This window comes from Oncorhynchus mykiss, chromosome 19 (genome assembly GCF_057628025.1).
Source record: "Oncorhynchus mykiss isolate SJ-2025 chromosome 19, ASM5762802v1, whole genome shotgun sequence".
Lineage (NCBI taxonomy): Eukaryota > Metazoa > Chordata > Actinopteri > Salmoniformes > Salmonidae > Oncorhynchus > Oncorhynchus mykiss.
In genome coordinates, this window is record NC_143040.1 from 54,205,465 (window position 1) to 54,223,523 (window position 18,059).

General features: G+C 45.3%; 1 protein-coding gene across 7 annotated transcripts in view; it reads left to right on the forward strand.

The window, feature by feature from the left end:
• Positions 1-18,059, forward strand: part of LOC110497971 (RAC-alpha serine/threonine-protein kinase) — a 36,013-nt gene that overhangs the window by 14,619 nt on the left and 3,335 nt on the right. For all 7 annotated transcript variants that reach the window (XM_036954913.2, XM_090211376.1, XM_090211373.1 and 4 more), the window contains 11 exons: positions 3,837-3,965; positions 5,629-5,740; positions 5,955-6,081; positions 10,696-10,827; positions 10,972-11,037; positions 11,615-11,683; positions 11,835-11,960; positions 12,743-12,871; positions 16,183-16,397; positions 16,505-16,592; positions 16,724-16,826. In XM_036954913.2, coding sequence (XP_036810808.1) covers positions 3,837-3,965; positions 5,629-5,740; positions 5,955-6,081; positions 10,696-10,827; positions 10,972-11,037; positions 11,615-11,683; positions 11,835-11,960; positions 12,743-12,871; positions 16,183-16,397; positions 16,505-16,592; positions 16,724-16,826 — 1,296 coding nt within the window. The remainder of the gene's footprint in view (positions 1-3,836; positions 3,966-5,628; positions 5,741-5,954; positions 6,082-10,695; positions 10,828-10,971; positions 11,038-11,614; positions 11,684-11,834; positions 11,961-12,742; positions 12,872-16,182; positions 16,398-16,504; positions 16,593-16,723; positions 16,827-18,059) is intronic.

Consider the following 18,059-nt stretch of genomic DNA (forward strand, 5'->3'; position numbering starts at 1 on the left):
GGAGGGGTATGGAAGGGGTGGAGGGGTATAGGGGGGTAGAGATGTGCCCTAGGTGTCACATTCCACCATGATGAGCTTGTTCAGTTCACTGAACTCTACTCGCTGATCTTTACAAGCTGTGGTCTCTGAGAGGAAAGGAAACACTATTAAAAGTGTCCTTTACCAATGACATTTGCATTACAGTGCATGGTGACCATTAAGTGACTGTCCCCATGGCTTTGTTGCTGTGTAGTGACACTGTGAAAGGCTAGCGACCCACGTGACTCAGAGCAGGGAGAGCTGTGACCACACTGGTCTGAAAAGTAGACCGTTTGTTAATGCAATATTCACGTAGAAATTGCGTGACAGGTTTGATTGGTTCTCTCAACCCCAAAAAAATCTTCATGGGTTGAGAGCTTTTGTTGTTTGGATTTGAAATTGGAATGGGGCGGTGCCAGGGGGCTGTATGTGGGTGTTTTGAGGAGAGCCAACCAGTAAAAGCACAGCCTCCTTCATTATTGACGCATTGTGCCGACAACAACAAAGAGCCATTCCAGACTCTGAAGTCAGGAGAACTTTGAGAGTTAGGTGTTAGCTAGACTAATGAAAGGGTACAGTGAGTATTCATTGTCACCTCATTGAGAGCCATGTGACAGAGCCCGCCTCTGCGTGGAGGAATGTCTCTGCAGTGCATGCCACGCACGGTGGCATCATCACAAGGCACGGTGGACGCCAACTCTTGCCAGCCTGGGTGGGCTTCATGCGTCAGAGGGGCTTGCAGGCCAAATCAAATCAAATGTTATTTATCACATGTGCCGAATTTATTTTTTTTAATTTTTTTTATTTTACCTTTATTTAACCAGGCAAGTCAGTTAAGAACAAATTCTTATTTTCAATGACGGCCTGGGAACAGTGGGTTAACTGCCTGTTCAGGGGCAGAACGACAGATTTGTACCTTGTCAGCTCGGGGGTTTGAACTCGCAACCTTCCGGTTACTAGTCCAACGCTCTAACCACTAGGCTACCCTGCCGAATACAACAGGTGTAGACCTTACCGTGAAATGCTTACTTCAAGCCCTTAACCAACAATGCAGTTTTAAGAAAATAAAGTTAAGAAAATATTTACATTAATAAACTAAAGTAAAAAATGTAATAAAAAAAGTAACAAGGAAATGACATAACAATAACGAGGCTATATACAGCAGGTACTGGTATATATGATCGATGCCCTATCCAGGCCCTCTGTGCTTGAGGATGGCAAGACCTTGCTGTCGTCAGATATACATTCACACATACACACTGTAAAGTGTACGTTCATACACGCCAGTGCATATAAACAAACATCTGTCTTTGCTTGTCAGTGTCTGTGTTGGGACAATGGTCTTGATGCCAGTTTGTGGCCACAACACAATTACAGTAAACAATCAGCCTTTCAGCGTCATTGTTGGAAGCACCAAACACGCGCTTGATCTATTTCCTGAATCTCTCTGTATTCTTCCCTAAAGAGGTGAGCGGAGCGCTGCCAGTGTGTAGGCTAACCTATTTCCCAATTTTTTGGGGCTCCATTGTGGCGCAGTGGTCTAGGCAGTGCTAGAGGCATCACTACAGACCCTGGTTCGATTCCAGGCTGTATCACAACCGGCCTTGATTGGGAGCCCCTTAGGGCGGCGCACAATTGGCCCAGCGTCGTCCGGGTTAGGGTTTGGCCGGGGTAGGCCGTTATTGTAAATAAGAATTTGTTCTTAACTGACTTGCCCAGATAAATAAAATTTAACAAAAAAACTCCCTCTGTCACTGTGCTCGTATGATGCATGGCTGGAGGTAGGGAGCTTATTATGCTGCCTTTGCATTGTGCACATACTGTCCCCAGCCTGCCCTGCCAGGGGCTCTGAGCCTAGGGTGGGGGAAATGGATCAGCCAAGACCTGACCACAGACTGACAATCTATCTAGAGCAGAAGTCAGGCCTTGATTTATGGTAGATTGAGGCTGAGGGTGTTCTGTCCATAATGCATCGCAGGTTTAGGATGAGTCTGGAAATGGTCTTAGATATGGAGGCTGGGGTGTGGGTCCCGGTGTTGTAAGCTGTTGGCTTCTCAACCATGAGATTGCTCCTTATAGCAGTATCTCTGTTTCACCTTACCAATGCCCACCACTGTGCTGACGTAACAAGAAATTCAGTCAGTCGTGTGAAGCTGCTGTTGACCCGTAGTTGTAAATTACATTGATGTTGATTCTCTGGGGACCTGTGTGTGTGTGCGTGCGTGTGTGTGTGTGTGTGTGTGTGTGCATGCGTGCGTGCATGCATGGATTAGTGCTGTGAATGTTGATTCATGAGCCATGTAGTGTAAAATAGACAAATGACTCATCACTGTAATTGCAGCATATTGAACAGACATGGGGAAATCCACAGAGCTTTCCTCTTTATCACAGTGTTTTTTTTCAATGAGGACGGTGCGTGCTCGGCTTTGTAGGCAAGCAGTAAGCATTGCAATCTGAAGTCTGACAAAGTCTAACTAATTTCTAAATGAGCTGCGTTTGGTGTAAAAATACTTAGCCAGCAGAATGGAGATGAAAAATGTCCTCCCGTGCCGTTCTGAAAAATGACAACAGCCGTAGTAACATATTGGGCATCTGCTGCAGACTGACATCTAAAGTATACAGTGCTCTGAGACAGATGTTTTCTCTAGTGCTGGGATTTGTGCTGTCACCTCAATTGTTGCAGTAAATCAGGTGCTTTACACTGTGTGTATGTGTGTGTGTGTGTGTGTGTGTGTGTGTGTGTGTGTGTGTGTGTGTGTGTGTGTGTGTGTGTGTGTGTGTGTGTGTGTGTGTGTGTGTGTGTGTGTGTTCCTGCTGTAATGGTTGCACCCTGTGGTGTTTGAATGATGTAGCCCCTCTCACGTGGGATTCCACTAGTCAGACAGTTGAACCATCACATTGAGGTGAGACATCCTAGAATATGGAATACAATCCACTTAGTGATTGTCTACATAGCCTCTTCTCACTAAGAGGAGTTTATATGAGGTGTGTTAAGTTGACTAGAGGTAAATTAGGTTCTGTTATCGAGGGATTCTGGTCAGTCTGCCTCGTCACAGACAGGTCTGGGATCAGTTTCCTCAGACTGGAGCCAGTGGTGTGCCAGGCGAGGCTTGGGGAGAGGAGGAACAGGATCTAGCATTAACAGATCTCCACTTTCCCTAGACTTCTGTGTCGGAGGAAATGGGGCAATTAAGGACAGCTTGCTCAGACACTGCATGGGGTTAATACCCGGCTCTCGTAATTAAAAATAAATGAAATTTTTCCTGTATAAATATTCAAGCCCCTCTTCGATCTGTGCTGCTGACTTTTTATGTGGCGTAAGCTGTTTTTGCACATTTCAGGAACATTTGGCACAATGTTTCCTGAACCGTCCGCGGAATAAATAGAGTTGCGTTGTCTCTGAGAGATTCATCTGTGGGTGTCTTGTGTTGGAGGAGATAGGCAAGGATGGAGACATGGATTCCTGTATAACCTCTGTATGGGAACGAAGGGGCAGAGGCAAGGGTCCTGAGTCCAGCTAAAACAGCTATTTGTCCTGGCTTTGACCTACTATAGCTGAAAGTGGGTGACGACATGGTCATTTAGGTAATGTTGGTGAACATCTTAGCAATTAAATCACAAGAAATGGGTCAGAACCGCTGTGAATAAGGATGTTGCCTTGAAGATAATAGCTTTGTGTATCATCACATCACACAAATCATCGAACCGCACAGCTTAATTTTCATAGACCGATCAACAATTTAAAGAATGTAACCTTTTGAAACCAGCACATTATAGCAACCAATTATCCTCATCCCTTTCTCCATCTCTCTTTGCAGGAGAGTACATTAAGACCTGGAGGCCCAGGTATTTTCTACTCAAGAGTGATGGTACATTCATTGGCTACAAGGAACGACCACAAGATGTTGACGCGTTCGAAACCCCCTTAAATAACTTCTCAGTAGCACGTGAGTATCTACTCTTTCAAGAACCTACTATCTACATTACTTCACCCATTAAGATTATACACCACTTTATATTGCATAATCACCAATAGAAAATATTTGTGTTCAGTAGCTCCTATGACAATGTCTTGCCTTAATGGTACACTTCAAAGCCACAAAGTTGTGGTTAGAAACATCAGAATAGACTGGTGGTACATTAGCAATATGCCAGTATTCTACCTGGCTGTGTGTAAATTCCAGTTTTGTCTATGGGACTACTCCCTACATGACAGGAAGTTGTTGGGACAAGCTCGGCAGATGATTGAACAGAGTAATTAGAGAACATACTGTTTGTTAAACAAAATGTTTCCTGACATTCTTGAGTTATAGTGGTTATTAACCATCTGATTTCAATTATTTATCTGTGGGCTGCTCTGTCTCCATCAGCAGTACAGAGAGGGTGGCACAGTTTGTCACTGAGCAGACCTGCAGTAGACCCACAGACAGAGGGGCCATGTGATGCTGCTGATGGGGCTGATGAGGTGGTGGGGCTGTTACACAGCCACACTGACAGGGCCCTGCTGGAGCTCAGTGGTGGCCCAGCCACATATCTTCCATCTAACAGACTTCCTGACAAACTCTTCCATTTTTTTGTTTCCACTTTTTTTTGGCATACGCAGTTTGTTGACTGTGTGAAAGAGCTGCACTGGGAAACTGGCTGCTCTCTAAAAATTGTAACTTAGTTTCAAGCTAATTGAAAAATTGAAATTCCTTTTATTTTTTTGTGAATGTCATAACTTGGACACATTTTCTGGAATTGACTGAAACGACTGCCCAGATCACTGCTGACAGTCCCATGTATTGACTAAATCCTGAGGTAAAAATACACTATATTTACAAAAGTATGTGGACACCCCTTGAAATTAGTGGATTCGGCTATTGTGCCAACTGTAAAGTTTGGGGGAGGAGGAATAATTGTCTGGGGCTGTTTTTCATGGGTCGGGCTAGGCCCCTTAGTTCCAGTGGAGTGAAATCTTAACGCTACAGCATACAATGACATTCAAGATGATTCTGTTCTTCCAACTTTGCGGCAACAGTTTGGGGAAGGCCCTTTTCCTGTTTCAGTATGACAATGCCTTCGTGCACAAAGCGAGGTCCATACAGAAATTATGTATTGAGATCGGTGTGGAAGAACTTGACAGGCCTGCACAGAGCCCTGACCTCAACCCCATCGAACACCTTTGGGATGAATTGGAACACCGACTGCAAGCCAGGCCTAATCGGCCAACATCATTGCCGACCTCACTAATGCTCTTGTGGCTGAATGGAAGCAAGTCCACTCAGCAATGTTCCAACATCTAGTGGAATGCCTTCCCAGAAGAATGGAGGCTGTTATAGCAGCAAAGGGGGGAAAAACGACATATTAATGCCTATGATTTTGAAATGAGATGTTTGACGAGCAGGTGTCCACATACTTTTGGTAATGTGTATTTAGTATGAAGGAAACGCTATGATCAGGGTTTCCTCCTCCATCCTTCCCCCATAGTGCAGCTGTTCAGTTCCCTATGTACGGCTGCATGGTGGCTGTCCCAGCAGTGTCTGTTACGGTGGCGATAAAGATAAATGGCTGTAACTGCGGGTCTCTGTCTCCTCTCCTCCTGGCCCCTCTCTCCCGGGATGTGGCCAGAGTGCCAGCTGATGAAGACGGAGAGGCCCAAGCCCAACACATTCATCATCCGCTGCCTGCAGTGGACCACTGTCATCGAGCGCACCTTCCACGTGGAGACCCCCGAGGAGAGGCAAGCTCATCCACAACCCCTCCCTTACACATACACACAGTCAAATACACACACACCACAAGCATGTGCATACACATTGTACACAGTACACTGGTTGTTGGCTGACCCTACAGTCTAAATTGCCTTCCTGTTGATAAGATGACAATTACATGATTGGGCTGAATTAAATCATGTTAAATGAGGTGTTGTAATCTCCCTCTCCTTCCTCTCTCAGGGAAGAATGGACGAAAGCCATTCAGGCTGTAGCAGATGGCCTACAGAAACAGGAAGAGGAGATGATGGACTCCTCCCCAGACCCAATGGACATGGAGATGTACCTGACCAAACCCAGACTCAAAGTGGTGGGTCCCCGCCCTCCTCACCCTGCCTCACCCCAACCATGCCCCTTCCTGCCTCACCCCAAACCTCACCCTGACCCTTCCTGCCTCACCCCAACCCTCACCGGCACTTCCTGCCTCACCCCAACCCTCACCAGCCCTTCCTGCTTAACCCCAACCCTCACCAGCCCTTCCTTCTTCACCCCAATCCTCACCGGCACTTCCTGCCTCACCCCAACCCTCACCAGCCCTTCCTGCTTCACCCCAACCCTCACCAGCCCTTCCTGCTTCACCCCAACCCTCACGGGCACTTCCTGCTTCACCCCAACCCTCACCGGCACTTCCTGCCTCACCCCAACTCTCACCAGCCCTTCCTGCCTCTCCCCAACCCTCACCAGGCCTTCCTGCTTCACCCCAACCCTCACCGGCACTTCCTGCCTCACCCCAACCCTCACCAGCCCTTCCTGCCTCTCCCCAACGCTTACCAGCCCTTCCTGCTTCACCCCAACCCTCACCGGCACTTCCTGCCTCACCCCAACCCTCACCGGCACTTCCTGCTTCACCCCGGCGCCCTGACACTTTCCTAACAAATAAAATACAAATTATATTTTTGTCACATGCGCCGAATACAACTGGTGTAGACGTTACTGTGAAATGCTTGCTTACAAGCCATTCCCAACAATGTAGTAACACAATTAAATACACAAGAATGGAGCTATATTTATCCTTTTATTTAACTAGGCAAGTAAGTTAAGAACACATTCTTATTTACAAATACAGCCCAGGAACAGTGGGTTAATTGCCTTGTCAGCTTGGGGATTTAATCTAGCAACCTTTTGGTTACTGGCCCAACGCTCTAACCACTAGGATACCTGCACGCCCCATATACAGGGAGTACCAGTACCAGATCTATGTGGAGCTACAGTTGAAGTCGGAAGTTTACATACACTTAGGTTGGAGTCATTAAAACTCGTTTTTCAACCACTCCACAACTTTTCTTGTTAACAAACTATAGTTTTGGTAAGTCGGTTAGGACATCTACTTTGTGCATGACACAAGTCATTTTTCCAACAATTATTTACAAACAGATTATTTCACTTTTTATTCATTGTATCACAATTCCAGTGGGTCAGAAGTTTAGATACACTAAGTTGACTGTGCCTTTAAACAGCTTGGAAAATTCCAGAAAATGATGTCATGTCTTTAGAAGCATCTGATAGGCTAATTGACATAATTTGAGTCAATTGGAGATGTACCTGCGGATGTATTTCAAGGCATACCTTCAAACTCAGTGCCTCTTTGCTTGACATCATGGGAAAGTCAAAAGAAATCAGGTGTATAAACACCTTGGGACCAGGCAGCCGTCATACCGCTCAGGAAGGAGACGCGTTCTGTCTCCTAGAGATGAACGTACTTTGGTGCGAAAAGTGCAAATCAATCCCAGAACAACAATAAAGGAGCTTGTGAAGATGCTGGAGGAAACAGGTACAAATGTATCTATATCCACAGTAAAACGAGTCCTATATCGACATAACCTGAAAGGCCTCTCAGCAAGGAAGAAGCCACTGCTCCAAAACCGCCATAAAAAAGCCAGACTACGGTTTGTAGCTGTACATGGGGACAAAGATCGTACTTTTTGGAGAAATGTCCTCTGGTCTGATGAAACAGATATAGAACTGTTTGGCCATAATGATCATCGTTATGTTTGTAGGAAAAAGGGGGAGGCTTGCAAGCCGAAGAACACCATCCCAACCGTGAAGCACGGGGGTGGCAGCATCATGTCCCCACAACATGATGCTGCCACCCCTGTGCTTCACGGTTGGGATGGTGTTCTTCAGCTTGCAAGCATCCCCCTTTTTCTGCTTTGCTGCAGGAGGGACTTGTGCACTTCACAAAATAGATGGCATCATGAGGGAGAAATTATGTGGATATATATATTTTGTGGGCGGAACTGAAAAAGTGCGTGAGAGCAAGTAGGCCTACAAACCTGACTGAGTTACACAAGCTCTGTCAAGAGGAATGGGCTAAATTCACCCAACTTATTGTGGGAAGCTTGTGGAAGGCTACCCGAAACGTTTGACCCAAGTTAAACAATTTAAAGGCAATGCTACCAAATACTAATTGAGTGTATGTAAACTTCTGACCCAATGGGAATGTGATGAAAGAAATAAAAGCTGAAATAAATTATTCTCTCTACTATTATTCTGACATTTCACATTCTTAAAATAAAGTGGTGATCCTAACTGACTGAAGACAGGGAATTTTTACTAGGATTAAATGTCAGGAATTGTGAAAAACTGAGTTTAAATGTATTTGGCTAAGGTGTATGTAAACTTCTGACTTCAACTGTACTGTATATACAGGGAGTACCAGTACCAGATCTATGTGGATCTATATTCAGGGAGTACCTGTACCTGATCAATGTGGAGCTACACGACCGGTCAAACGTTTTAGAACACCTACACATTCAAGTTTTTTAAAACATTCTTACCATTTTCTACATTGTAGAATAATAGTGAAGATATCAAAACTATGAAATGACACATATGGAATCATGTAGTAACCAAAAAAGTGTTAAACAAATCAAAATATATACCGCTTTGGACGCTCTTGGCATTCTCTCAATCAGCTTCACCTGGAAGGCTTTTCCAACAGTCTTGAAGGAGTTCCCACATATGGTGAGCACTTTTTGACTCCTTTTCCTTCACTCTGTAGTCCAACTCATCCTAAACCATCTCAATTTGGTTGAGGTCAGGGGATTTTGGAGGCAGGTCATCTGATGCCGCACTCCATCACTCTCCTTCTTGGTTAAATAGCCCTTACACAGCCTGGAGATGTGTTGGGTCATTGTTCTGTTGAAAAGCAAGTGATAGTCCCACTAAGCCCAAACCAGATGGGATGGTGTATCGCTGCAGAATGCTCTGGTAGCCATGCTGGTTAAGTGTGCCTTGAATTCTAAATAAATCACAGACAGTGTCACCAGCAAAGCACCCCCACACCATAACACCTCCTCCTCCATGCTTTACGGTGGGAAATACACATGCGGAGATCATCCGTTCACCCACATCGCATCTCACAGAGACACAGTGGTTTGAACCAAAAATCTTCAATTTAGACTCCAGGCCAAAGGACAAATTTCCACCGGTCTAATGCCCATTGCTTGCGTTTCTTGGCCCAATCAAGTCTCTTATTGGTGTCCATTAGTAGTGGTTTCTTTGCAGCAATTTGACCATGAAGGCCTGATTCACACAGTCTCCTCTGAACAGTTGATGTTGAAATGTGTCTGTTACTTGAACTCTGAAGCATTTATTTGGGCTGGTAACTCGAATGAACTTATCCCCTGCTGCAGAGGTAACTCTGGGTCTTCCATTCCTGTGGCGTTCCTCATGAGAGCCAGTTTCATCATACCGCTTGATGGTTTTTGCGACTGCACTTTAAGAAACTTTCAAAGTTCTTGAAATGTTCTGTTTTGACTGACCTTCATGTCTTAAAGTAATGATGGACTATCATTTCTCTTTGCTTATTTGAGTTGTTCTTAACATAATATGGACTTGGTATTTTACCAAATAGGGCTATCTTTTGTATACCCCTCTACCTTGTCACAACACAACTGATTGTCTCAAATGCATTAAGAAGGAAAGAAATTCCCCAAAATAACTTTTTAGAAGGCACACCTGTTAATTGAAATATATTCCAGGTGACTACCACATGAAGCTGGTTGAGAGAATGCCAATAGTGTGCAAAGCTGTCATCGAGGCAAAGTGTGCCTATTTGAAGAATCTGAAATATGAAATATATTTTGATTGGTTTACACTGTTTTGGTTAATACATGATTTCATATGTGTTATTTTATAGTTATTTCATAGTTTATTCTATAATGTAGAAAATTGTAAAAACTTATAAAAACCCTTGAATGAGTAGGTATTCTAATACTTTTGACCAGTAGTGTATATACAGGGAGTTCCAGGACCAGGTCAATGTGGAGCTATATACAGGGAGTTCCAGGACCAGGTCAATGTGGAGCTATATACAGGCAGTTCCAGGACCAGGTCAATGTGGAGCTATATACAGGGAGTTCTAGGACCAGGTCAATGTGGAGCTATATACAGGGAGTTCCAGGACCAGGTCAATGGGCAGAGGTACTAGGTATTAGAGTCAGTGATCGAGTTAGTGCAGATAGTTCAGGTACCATTACCTGACTATTTAGCAGTCTGGCTATTTAGCAGTCTTATGGCTTTGGGGTAGAAGCTGTCTAGGAGCCTATTAGTCCAAGAGCCGATGCTTCGGTACCAACATCAGCCATGGGAGGCTTAGCACCAGATGGCGTGTCCACTCTGTTTCATCACCACACATCTGTGCTCTTAAGTCATGACACAAAGGTCTAAGGGCACCGGATTGCATGTCTCCTACACAACCGTTTTCAACATTCTCACCAGCCCTGAGGGTCAGAGGTTAAACAAGTCACTGCAGCATATAGTCCCACCATTAGAAGAGTGGAAGTTGCAGAGTGGATGAAATTGTACCTTAAATGCTTCTGTGTTGTTGTCAGTGGGATTATATGTCTTGACTAGTTAGAGCATGAATTTGTTATAGACGCTGTTTGTAACCCAATGCTGTTTTTTCCCCCCTCGCTCATAGACTATGGACGACTTTGAATACCTCAAACTCCTCGGAAAAGGTACTTTTGGCAAAGTGATCCTGGTGAAGGAGAAGGCCACAGGACGCTACTATGCCATGAAAATCCTGAAGAAGGAAGTGATCGTAGCGAAAGTGAGTAGAGGCCACTAACCGTTAGGAGAAGCATGAGAAAACGAAAGAGGGAGAGACAGCATGGGGGCGGTGAGGGGCGATCATGGATACCTAAACGGCAGCCATTGTGGGAGTTGCACAAACACTCTTTGTGATCTTTTTCAGGATGAAGTGGCACACACACTCACAGAAAACCGAGTGCTCCAGAATTCCAAGCATCCGTTCTTGACAGTGAGAGACCCCGCCATCCACTCCATCTACCTAACCCAAACTCTTCTCTGGCCACAAAGACTGAGGAGCCACTCCACTTCAGCCTGAGAGCTTCCATTCAGGGGGAGATGCTGAATCTGTGTTGGGAGAGTTTGAGCAATGTTTGCAAAGACGGCAATAGACTTGGCTAGACACTAGACATCTCATTGTTAGTTAACCACCTTTCTCAAAGTCTGTGATGGCTCACAATGCGAAACTCTTCCACATTAAGTGGCTGGAGTAACACATGCATCTTCTGTCCATCCCACTGTGGTGAATGGGGATAGCAGTTGTCACTCAACAGTTATATCCCAAAGGCAGATATCACTTCAACAAAGACTTTGGTTTCTTATGGAGAACTTGCAATGGCGGGCTTAATTTTTTGATCCATTACAGTTGTTTAAGTTATTGGTGTATATCCCCAGGGTCCCATCTGGCTCAGTTGGTAGAGAGAGCATGGCGCTTGCAACGCCAGGGTTGTGGGTTCGATTCCCATGGGGCACCAGTACGAAAGAAGTATAAATGGCTAAATGACTCAAATATAAATATATATCCCCAGGGCCTGAAATACTCCTTCCAGACCCATGACCGGTTGTGTTTCGTAATGGAGTATGCGAACGGCGGAGAGGTGAGCTTTTTAAACAGTCAATAACACCTGACACACAAGATCCAATTTAGCTAGTAGTAGCCAATAATCCTCCCACCCCTCCTTCTGTGTACGCTAACCTTGTTCCCTCTGTCTCTCCTCTCCCTCTCTCTTATCTTCCTCCCTCCTTTAGCTGTTCTTCCACCTCTCCCGAGACCGGGTGTTCTCGGAGGAGCGGTCTCGGTTCTACGGGGCGGAGATAGTGTCAGCGCTGGACTACCTGCATGCTGAGAGGAACGTGGTCTACAGAGACCTGAAGGTAAGGCAGAGGAGCACAGTCTGCGGACCGAGATATAAATAGTGTCCACAGCAGCAGCAGGCCTACCCCGATTCAGTCCTCACTGCAGCTGGAGACCTAGACCGCCCCTTTCTACAGCTGGAATATTCTAACCACCATCTCCTTCTGTGCAGATGTTCGATTCCTTTATTTATCTTTGTGTTACCATTAATGTAAATAAGCAGTGATGAAAAATGTGTATTTTAGTATTGACAGTCATATTTTACCCCCGTCATCAAACTTATTCTGTCCAGCTGTAAATTGTTTGTACCAGAAGAAAGAGACTAGTACAGAAACTCAGTGATCTGTATTCATAGCATAAGAGCAGAGGTAGCAGAGGCATGCTATGACTGGTTTTAAGGGGGGGGGGGGGCTGTAGCCCTGTTTCTTCCAGCTGATGAAACTATACCAGCCAGGTCAGCATAGCCTCCACCCTCCTCGTTCCCCCCTCCCTCTGCTCTCCCCATGGGTTAATGAGGCAGGCTCCCAGCCTGCTAAGGTTCTCCTGAAAATGCCAGGGTAGCAGTTTTTGGAGGATGTGCTGACTCTGGCCTGCCTGCCTGGTGCTGCTGGCCACGTGTGGGCTACAGTTGCCAGGTGACTTTTACTCAGAGGACACACTGATATTAAAAGGACATGCATTGCTAGCTCATGTCTCTCAGAGCTGAGGCCAAATCAGCTGTGCCTCAATCACACACTCACACAGTCACTCCCCCTCCTCCTGTTGCTGATACGTCCTGTCTCATTCTGTCTCCTTGTCTCAGCTGGAAAATCTCATGCTGGACAAAGACGGACACATAAAGATCACCGACTTTGGACTGTGTAAGGAGGGGATCACAGACGGGGCCACCATGAAGACCTTCTGTGGGACACCAGAGTACCTGGCCCCAGAGGTAGTGTATTCTCACAGTCCATTCACAATATGGGGGTCAATAAATCGTATCATTTTTTTTTACATAAAAAATGGGAGGCCTTTGGATCCCAACCCATGTAACCTTCCTCTTCAGTGCACACTCTTTTGGCATGTTCTCGTGAGTATTTTTGTCTATTAAAATTTGAGTGTAAATCAACTGAAGAGAATAAAGTCACATAGTTGGTAAATAACTAAAAGAATTAACAGACCTAACACGGTTTGAAGAGAGGAACTGTATTGCAGTGAATATATCCCACTACACACATCATCGTAAATGTCTGTTGTCGGGCATATTGTTAAGGCATACAAGCTATGTCACATTTTTTCTGGTGTATTTCCTATGTCGAATGTAGTTGTGTAATTAATTGTAAGATGCAAGGCTCCCTTGCAAAAGAGACCTTGGTCTCAATGGGACTCCCTGTTAAAATAAAGGTAAAATAAACTGTTGAAGAGTGGCTTTGGGACAGTTGTTCCTAAATGCCTGTCTAATCTCCAGTATAAGACATGCAGCTAATGAGTCTGCAGTGTGACTAGGGCAGGACAGGTTGTTCCCATATTTTTTGTTTGAGAAGGCATGTGTACAGGGGTGTGGCTTCTCCCCATTGCGTGCAGGTATGACGTGGGGTGTATAACACGATAGGGCATTTTACAGTGTGTGTGTGTGTGTGTTGCTAGTCCCCTTGCCTCTTGCTGTAAGAAGGTTTTCTGGGAGAAGGGTGCCCATGTTAACACAGCTGCTGACTCTTTGTTTTTAGCCTCCATTTGGAATTTGCTGGGGGGTTTGGCAGTGCCTCAGGAAACGTGAGTTTCCGCCCTGAAGAAAAGGTTACATTGGCTACAGCTGCTCCTGGCACTGAGGGGGCTTCTAGCCGACTCCTGCCCAGGATGCCTATCCCGACCTGGGCAAAGCCAGGGCCACACTCTGGGCCTGTTGTCCTCAGTTCTCCCCTGTAACAATCTCCCATGTCGTTTTCATCTGACATCTTTATATTCCTCTCTCTTAGACTCTTAGCTGTTTATAACTTGTCTGAAATGTCCACATCAACTAGCCCATGTCAGCTAACGTTTTTTAAAGTTTTGTTTTTTTATCCTATAGATATTGTTGTAAATTGTTTTGGTCACTCAAATATCACATGAATACACATTAGACTGGCAATGTATGGAATATGAAGAAAAGAAAAGCTGAAACCTGTCAAATTTCCTCTCCAACAACAAGAGGGGTGTGGACAGTTTGTGTCATGAACAGTGCTTGTGCCCATGGAAATAGACGTGGCGCGTACTCATGCAGGGGGGGAGGGCCCAATGCTGGAAGGGGGGCCCGAGTGAAAAAGTTTGGGAACTCCTGCTCTAGAGAACCATCCTAATTTACGGCATACAGTAGCCATCATCACCAAAGCCAACTAGGGCATGAATTACTATATAACCATCATGTCACGTCCCTCACACTAGGGCAAGCAACAGGCAAAGGATAATTTAAAGGAAAGAATCTGTTTGTCATTTTTGTCCATGTGTGATATGTCATAAATGTGCTGAAGAACAACCCTCCCCCTCTTTAGCATTCTGAACACAGTAACATAGCTAGTGGCACCATATAACAGCCCCAGCTCTGCTCCTCCTCTGGCAGTAGAGACATCAGGGGGCGTTTCCGTGGAGACGGGGTCGCCGTAGAGCGTCTCTATGGGAACCAGGGCCAGGCAATGTTACAGGTTGTTCTGCAGTAAACAATGACCTTGTTGTGTGTGCTGCACAGGAATGCTGTAACGTCTGGGAATATTCCACAGGCCAGACCCACTGCCCAGACCAGGGCTGTAAGCCTGCATCTTGCGAACACCCATGGAACAAGTTTCACCTAATCCACTGTGAAATAGAGTCATTTTATTGAAATGAAGTCGATTTGTGAAAGTAATGAACAATGGAGAGTGAAGGGCATGTGTTTGGGAGAGGGACAATAGCTGTGTTTGTGTTAGAGGGAGAATAAGGCCAGAGAAGTAAGATAGAGGGCAGTATCAAGTGGAGGAAAAGTACAGCAAGTGTACGTTTCACTCCTACCTCCTCCTTGCACTGTGCTGTCCTTTGGGCCAGTGTAACAGAGCTGGTCCAGGCAGCCCTGGTTACGTGTGTGAGGGATGAGCTTGGCTCCTGTGGTCCTGGCAGCTCCACAGCTGTGGTACTCTTCTACATATATGGGGCAGCTGCAGGCCCAGCTGTCGTGTGGTGTGAATCACACGACAGCAGTGCTGGAAATAGAGACGGTCCAGTAATCCTAGCACCGTGCCGGCTTCACGTTACCCCTGCCCTCCGAGTCCTCCTCGCCCCTAACCGCAGCGCCAAGCAGCGTGCCCACAGATGCAGGCACACACCACCCGCTCAAACACACACAAACACACTCTGGTTTTGTTCCATTTACGGTCACATCTGTCCATCTGTTCTGCCCGCCTCTTCTCTCTGGGTCTGTGTATCTTCATGTCCATATGTAATTCTATTAGGCTGCCCTTTTACCTATGAATCTATTCCTGGACCAATTTATCTCACCTCATATAACCTTGTTTTAAAGAACAGTCTGTTCTCATTGGCTTGATTCCACCTACAATATCCTTCCTGTACTGTTAACCCAACTACACTTCCCAGAAGGCCTTGTTTAGTAACAACTCAAATACTATGTTTGACATTCAACAGGCTGCCCAGTTAGACAGTACAGAGGCAAATCGAGCCAATTGATTAGAACGTGTGAACACGTCATCTTCCAAGATGTGTGAACCTCCACTTCCGTGACTAAGGGCTGTGGCAGTGGTGTGGTGTATGTGGTTGCTGCTATGGGGACTCTGCTTCCACTAACTGGCCCTAGCCTCTCCAGCCTCCAGCCCCTGCCCAGCCTATCCCTCTCTCATGATGGTGTGTAGTGTGTACTTCAGACCTCTAGTGATTAAATATGCAGGGCTCCAGGGGAAACTCTATCCCTGCTCCTAATGTGAGATGTGAGTCAGTGTTGGCTGTGGCTGCTTGGAATCCCAAACCAGGAGAAGGGGGTGGGGGGTTCACTGGCCTCACTCAGGGTTCTTTATACAGCCTGGAGAGCTGCTGACCTCACTACCTACCTAATGTCCATCCACTTAGCTAATAGCTAGGTTTCAGAGATCTAAACAAACAATGTATAGTATGTCTCTCTTGATGCTATCATAGGGAAGAATGTACATTTGAACTCCTGCTAGCCCTTGTCCTGTATGCTTCCAAGTATGATTGTTCCTAATGGTATTATATTGTTTTGAGTTGTGGTTGTCCTGTGTTGTCCAGGTTCTGGAGGACAATGATTACGGTCGTGCGGTGGACTGGTGGGGTCTGGGCGTGGTCATGTACGAGATGATGTGCGGTCGGCTGCCCTTCTACAACCAGGACCACGAGAAGCTGTTTGAGCTCATCCTCATGGAGGACATCCGTTTCCCACGTACCCTGGGTCACGAGGGCAGGTCCCTGCTCTCCGGCCTGCTCAAGAAGGACCCCAAGCAGCGGTGCGTTGACCCTCTTGCCAGCAGTTATCCACAGAATCCCGTGGAATATAATGGCATGGATTGATTTGGCCACTTGTTTACTTTGTTTTGGTTTCTCTATCTTCCAGGTTAGGTGGAGGACAGGATGATGCTAAGGAGATTATGCAGCACAAATTCTTTGCTGGGATTGAATGGCAAGATGTTTATGAGAAAAAGGTAAATTAGTGTTCCATTTTCCATTACTTCAGTGAACAATCAATAGATTTCACCAGGCCTGCAACTGTCTACACTCTGATTGACAGGACAGATGTGCCAATGTGCTCATGGTGTCCTCTCTTCTTTCACAGCTGGTCCCGCCCTTCAAGCCCCAGGTTACCTCGGAAACAGATACACGGTATTTTGACGAGGAGTTCACAGCACAGACCATCACTATTACACCGCCCGGACAAGGTACTACCTGACCCACTGCGTATTCTGTATCTTTACAGAATACACGCACCACACTCAGAGAACAGTATTACACACCCAGACAGACAATCATACTTGTTTTTTTGTTTTTCACTGACTCTTTGGACCTGAATGTTTTTGTTTAGTAGGGGTGATCACAGTCTGACTCAGGATGAACTGGAAACGCAAGTGGTTCTAAATGTCATTACTGTAAAGAATACCTATTGCGTTTCAGAATCTCACATAAATTCATCTCCCCTCTTCAGAGATTTTAAACTTTAAATTATCATTTGGCTCTAAAGGTCAATGTTTATTTTTGGGGTTCCAGAATTGGAGTGTCTCAAACAAAAAAACCCAAGCTGATCTACATGGTTTAGATAGAATTTTGATTGAAGACAGTAATATTCTTCCTCGTTGTCACGGTCATGAGAGAATGTAATATTTCCACGTGCCCTTGATGTATATGATACATTATACAGTTGCGGACAAATATATTGGCATCCTTGCACTTTTCTTAAATAATTCCCTATTTCTAAAATGAGTTTAAATTGAAAAAAAAGCATTTGTTCTCCACACAATATTGAATTTTCATCATTGTAGATCAAATTTTTATTTTTGTAAACTTAAGTTTACAATTTTTATTCAGAAATTAAATACAAATGGCATGGACAAATGTATTGGTACCCCTTGTACTTGGTTGCACAGCCTTTGGGCAAGATAACTGCAGACAAACCCTTTTTGTAGCAATTTGGCCCACTTTTCAGCAGCATACTGCTCCAATACTTCAATGTTTGAGAGGTGACCTCCACCAACTGCTTTTGTCAGATCTCATCATAGGTTTTGGATGTGATTCAGATTTGGACACTAGCCACTCTAGAACAGTCCAGCATTTCTTCTCAAACCATTCCAGGGTGCTTTTGATGTGTGTTTGGGGTCATTGTTCAGCTGGAAGACCCACAACCTTTAACAGAGACAGAGCTCTTTGACATTACAGGTCAGCGCTTTGTTTACTGACAACCAAATGAATATTCAATGGAAAGAACACCCTCCCTACAATCAAACATGAGGGAGGTTTGATAATGCTGTGGGGTTGCTTTGCTGCCTCTGGTACTGGGGGCCTTGAAAATGCACAAGGCATCATGAAATCAGCAGATTATCAGGTGTTTTGGAGTCCAATGTTCAACCCAGTGTACAAAGACTGGGTCTCCATTGGAGGTTGTGGGTCTTCCAGCAGGA